Source organism: Gossypium raimondii, chromosome 9, assembly GCF_025698545.1.
Source record: "Gossypium raimondii isolate GPD5lz chromosome 9, ASM2569854v1, whole genome shotgun sequence".
Taxonomy (NCBI): domain Eukaryota; kingdom Viridiplantae; phylum Streptophyta; class Magnoliopsida; order Malvales; family Malvaceae; genus Gossypium; species Gossypium raimondii.
The window spans coordinates 279,403-284,143 of record NC_068573.1 but is presented as its reverse complement, the minus strand read 5'-3'; the positions used below and the strand labels follow the sequence as shown (position 1 = coordinate 284,143).

Sequence of the window (4,741 nt, the reverse complement as noted above, 5' to 3'; positions counted from 1 at the left end):
GTTCAGAAACGTCTACTCGAAATTATTTTTTCAAGAGCTACTATAGCAAAAGCGGGTCCACATGGGAGCTTCTTTCAGTACTTTTGCTGACAAAGCATCCTGCTTAAAGCGTTTTTGACACTATTTGCTTAGAAACGTCTTCTCGAAGTTATTTTTTCAGGAGCTATTGTAGCAAAAGAGTGTTCACGTGGGAGCTTTTTTAAATTAACACTAAATCCTAATCTGATCTTTTAAAAAATTTTAATTAATTTACTCAAGTAATCCTAAACCCTAATTTAATTGATTTTTTCTTTAAAAACCATAAACACGAAACCTAATTCAATTTTGAAATTTTATAATTAATTTAATTAATAAACCCTAATCCCTAATTCCTTATTTATTTCATTTTTTCTTTAAAACCTTAAACCTAAAAACCCCAAAATCTTAACCCTAAACCCTAAACCAAAAACCCAAAACCCTGACCATAGCAGGAGACAGGGGCAAAATGCGTCCTTGAGGGCGCGCTTTCTGTCCACGTGGATAAAGCGCTCCCTTGAGGAAGCGTTTTCCTACCTCGTCACTTGACAACGCACTGACATGGACGCGTTTTCGGGGAAATAAGGCCATTCCGGTAATTAATTTTTTACCTGGCCCATTTCAATAATTTTGTAAAACAAAGGGCTTTTATTTTTATTTTGCCCATAATTTAACAGAAACAAATATTAACCCGATGTGCAACATGAGAATCATACTTGTTTATTTTAAAATCCATTTTTTTACTTGTCTATGGATGGATTTTATTTTATTAATTATTTTTTGGATTATATGTAACGTTTTATTATCACAACAATGAGATATGATATCTACTTTAGAAGGAGAGGGTAAACTACAACCCTAGTAACTGAACTATTAGTAAATTTATGTTTTGGACACTTAATTTTAAAAAGTTACAAAATAATCACTGAATTATTTTGAAGTTTTTATTTAAGTCATTGTGTTGTTAAAATCGTTATTATATGACCTTCTTTGTTTATACTGCCTTCACTAATCAAACGCTCTTACTCCTCTTCTCTTCTATAGTTTGGTTTTTCATGAAATAGTTTTGAACGCCAATGTCACTAATCTACAAACCAAAATCTAAACAACTTTCTTCTCTGATCTCTAGCACTGACCGTTAGATCAACTTAAATCTAAAATATGTTATTCTACTCATCAATGGATATTGATCTACCATATCGATCATTGAATCGTTGGTTGAAGCTCATTGTCGAACTTAAAAAAAACAATCTTAAATAAAAATTTCTGAATAATTCAATAAGTTTTTTGAATAGATCAATGACTATTTTGTAATTTTTTAAAGTTAAAAATAATTTATCAAAAACAAAAAAAAACCTAAAAACTAGAAATAAATATTAATATCGATATTAATATTTTGCAATCATTTATCTAAATCTCCAAAGTCAAATCAAATGCGTTGTTGGCACAGGAAGGAATCAAGTTACATTTTGATTGCTTTTTCGGCAGGTTGTTGGCCCTATTCCTTTTCCTCGTTTACTTTTTTTGTCCGACAACAGCACAAATTACCCCTCCCCCAAACCCAACTTCACAACACTCTCCACCAAACTAATAGGATAGTGATCAAAATATTTAATTTTAAAAAATTTAGTGACTAAATCAGAAAAATTAATAGTTGAGTGATTGAAATAGAACAAAGTCAATAGTTTAGTGACCATTTTTGTACTTTGCTCTATTTTTATTGAACTTAATATATATTTTTTAAAACGTATTATGGAGACTTCTATATTCGTAGTCGAATTGTATTTTGTCTTTTTTATTTAGAAAATAGATAAATTAGTTTTTGTATATTAAATCAAAGAATAAGAACATTTTGTTAAAAATTTTATCAATTTCTACTATTAAATGATTACATATTATTGTATGGTCGCTTGAATTAGTCCCTCCACGTAGAAATTTCCATCCATTTCACTATTTATTAAAAATTCACTCATTTATTCTGTTAAAATTTTCATTCATTTTGCTTGAATTAGTCTCTTCATATGGCACATCAAATATCATTATCCAGTTTCTCCATCAACCACGTCAATTAACAATAAAAATGAATAAAAATTTTAATAAAAGAATCTGTTTACTCTTTAATCTAATATCCAATGATCGACGAGAAGAAAAAAATATTTATTTTAAAATTCTTTTATATATTAGATATATTTTTACTCCATGAACACATAAATTACTTATTAAAGACAAGGAAGGGTTGGCTTTCATTTTCGATAAAGCCAAATTTGTAATAATATATATAATATTCTGTGGCAATTGGGAATTATTCCGATATCATAAAAACCCATCTAACTCTCTTTCTCAGTGTATTAGTAATTAATTTAGCCCATCTCATTCTCCTTCCCTGCTCTTCTCTTATTTCTTGCTGTCAGTTGTTTGCTACCCATTTTTGACAAAGCAAGGGCCTGTAATGGCATCACCTGAGGTTGGCAGAGATAAATCTCCATTTATGCTTCAACCCAAATCTCTGCCTTCTCCGGTCTCAAAATCCTCAAAAACAAGCTCCTTTAAGGCTCAAATAATGCTCAGGGTTTTCGCTGCTGCTTTCACATTGGCTGCCATCTGTGTTATGACCACAAGCTCCCAATCCTTCCCTCTACTCGGCTTCACTATTAAAGCTCACTATAGTGACTCATCTGCTATGAGGTAAACAAACACTCACTATTTTTGGGTTTCATCCATCCATCCATTCATTTATTTTATTAAATCTCCATTTTCCTTGTGGGCACTGTTACAGGTTTTTACTTGTGACAGACGCTATTGTATGCGCCTTCTCTGTACTTTCGGTGCTCTTTGTTTACCGTTTGAGCCGCTCAGGATCAGATATGAAGTATTGCTTCTATCTTTTTCTTCATGACATGGTAAGCAAATTGTTGGTTTTGAAGATGGTGTATCAGATTTTAACACTGACTGCATTGATTGCAGGTGATTATGGGGCTGGCGACATCAGGATGCTCGGCGGCGACGGCGGTGGGATATATCGGGAGATATGGAGAAGAAAAAATGGGGTGGATAGCTGTGTGTAACCATGTGAGGAAGTTTTGTAATCAAATGACGATATCCATGGTGTTATCTTACTTGGCCTTTTGTTCCTACTTTGCTCTTTCTGTTATGTCCGGCAACAAAGTCATGTATCAGTATGAATCACCGTGAAAGGCAGGCAAGTCACAAGTGGTTGGTTGCGTCCTTCAAGATTAGTGTTTGTAGGGATTTTATGTATTATTATAATATAGGTTGGTGCGTGAGAATAAAATTAAACTTCTAAGAAATTAATGAATGATTTAAGGCGTGTGAGAATGTCACTTTTTTAAGATTATATTCGTCACTACCTATATATAGTGTGCAAAAGAGTTACTGATAAATAAACCTCGAATATTGTAAATTTTCAAGATACAAATAAATATAAAGTTTCAACATGTAGTATAGATAATTAACATAGTTATGTTGGAAAGTTAAAAATTTGGGATGAGATACAAATCCATAATATTTGAGTCACCTATGATGGAAACTCGACTTAACGCTTGGTATAACGTCAAGTCTTAAGTTCAATGAGACAAAGCACATCATCAATATGTGAGTACTAGCACTACGAAAATAATAATATCATCCCAGGATGAAAATTGCTAGGTACCTGTAATGATAAAGGGAGTGATGAGTATTATACTCTTAATAGACTCATAACATAAATGTGTTAAAGTGTTATAATTATGGGAACACTCTCGATGGGATCTACCTATGTGAATGGAAATGTGGTCGCTTCTAGGAGCTCAAGGGCTTGACTCTGACAACACTCATGCAAAGAGGTTATAGACAGAATAAAGTGTTTACAGTCTTTTTGTGATTACATGTAGCCTCCAAAACTAGTTGCCATTCTTATACAAATACAAGCTTGCCTTTTGGATAAAAGTGTTACGTATTGATAATCAATTAGCATTGCTTTGATGGTTAAAACCCATAAACCAGGTGGTTAAGAGATCTAATAGAGTTAGCATGTTGTCACACTAATATAATATGCAAAATTTTAGAAACTATAATTTCAATATTGTTGGTGCGTGGGGATAAAAATAAATTTATGAGAAATTAATGAATGTTTCAAGGTGTGTAGCAATGTCACTTTGTTTAAGGTTTTATTCGCTCCCACTTATATATAGTGTGCAAAAGAGTTACTGGAAAAAAAGCCTCGAGGATACAATGAAGTCTAATGACTGTTTACGTTTGGAACTGACAGAAACACTCCACTGAGCGGACCATAACAAGGATATCAATTTCTATATAGAATTTCTATAGTATAGAATAATCTAAGAATATAAAATATGGTGGGAGATAAAAAAAGAAACTTTTTTCTGTGTTTCTGGGTGTATCCAACAAATGGAATTCCTCTCCTATTTATAGGAGGTCTCATATCTCTTCATAAGGACATAACACCCCAAATGAATAGCCATATATTTAACAACAAACATAATTATTCAATAGGTATTAACTTGAATAATTATGGCTCTTTGTTATTAATTAAGTGATATAACTTTTGGTGAAAAGAGATATAAGTGGTCACTATGCATAGTGACAACTCTTGCTTAATTACCAAGTGACATTATTTTTTGTATCACTTGTAACTTTTCAATTATAACTATTGGAACATTATAAATATTTTGAAAATGTTCCAACAATCTCCCTTCATTTTCAAAAT

At 32.0% G+C, this 4,741-nt stretch overlaps 1 protein-coding gene across 1 annotated transcript; it reads left to right on the top strand.

The window, feature by feature from the left end:
• The first annotated feature begins 2,311 nt into the window (after positions 1 to 2,311).
• On the top strand, positions 2,312 to 3,470 carry LOC105798016 (CASP-like protein 1F3). Its single transcript, XM_012627885.2, has 3 exons — positions 2,312 to 2,700; positions 2,792 to 2,915; positions 2,980 to 3,470. Exons 1-3 carry the CDS (start codon positions 2,465 to 2,467, stop codon positions 3,205 to 3,207), a joined length of 588 nt encoding a protein of 195 aa, XP_012483339.1. The 5' UTR covers positions 2,312 to 2,464; the 3' UTR covers positions 3,208 to 3,470.
• The last annotated feature ends 1,271 nt before the right edge of the window (positions 3,471 to 4,741 follow it).

Excerpts from the sequence above, each read along its gene's own strand:
- LOC105798016 (XM_012627885.2), top strand. The coding sequence starts at position 2,465 with ATGGCATCACCTGAGGTTGGCAGAGATAAATCTCCATTTATGCTTCAA. Across the intron at positions 2,701-2,791 it reads AGTGACTCATCTGCTATGAG|GTTTTTACTTGTGACAGACG; the intron begins GTAAACAAACAC and ends GCACTGTTACAG. Across the intron at positions 2,916-2,979 it reads ATCTTTTTCTTCATGACATG|GTGATTATGGGGCTGGCGAC; the intron begins GTAAGCAAATTG and ends CATTGATTGCAG.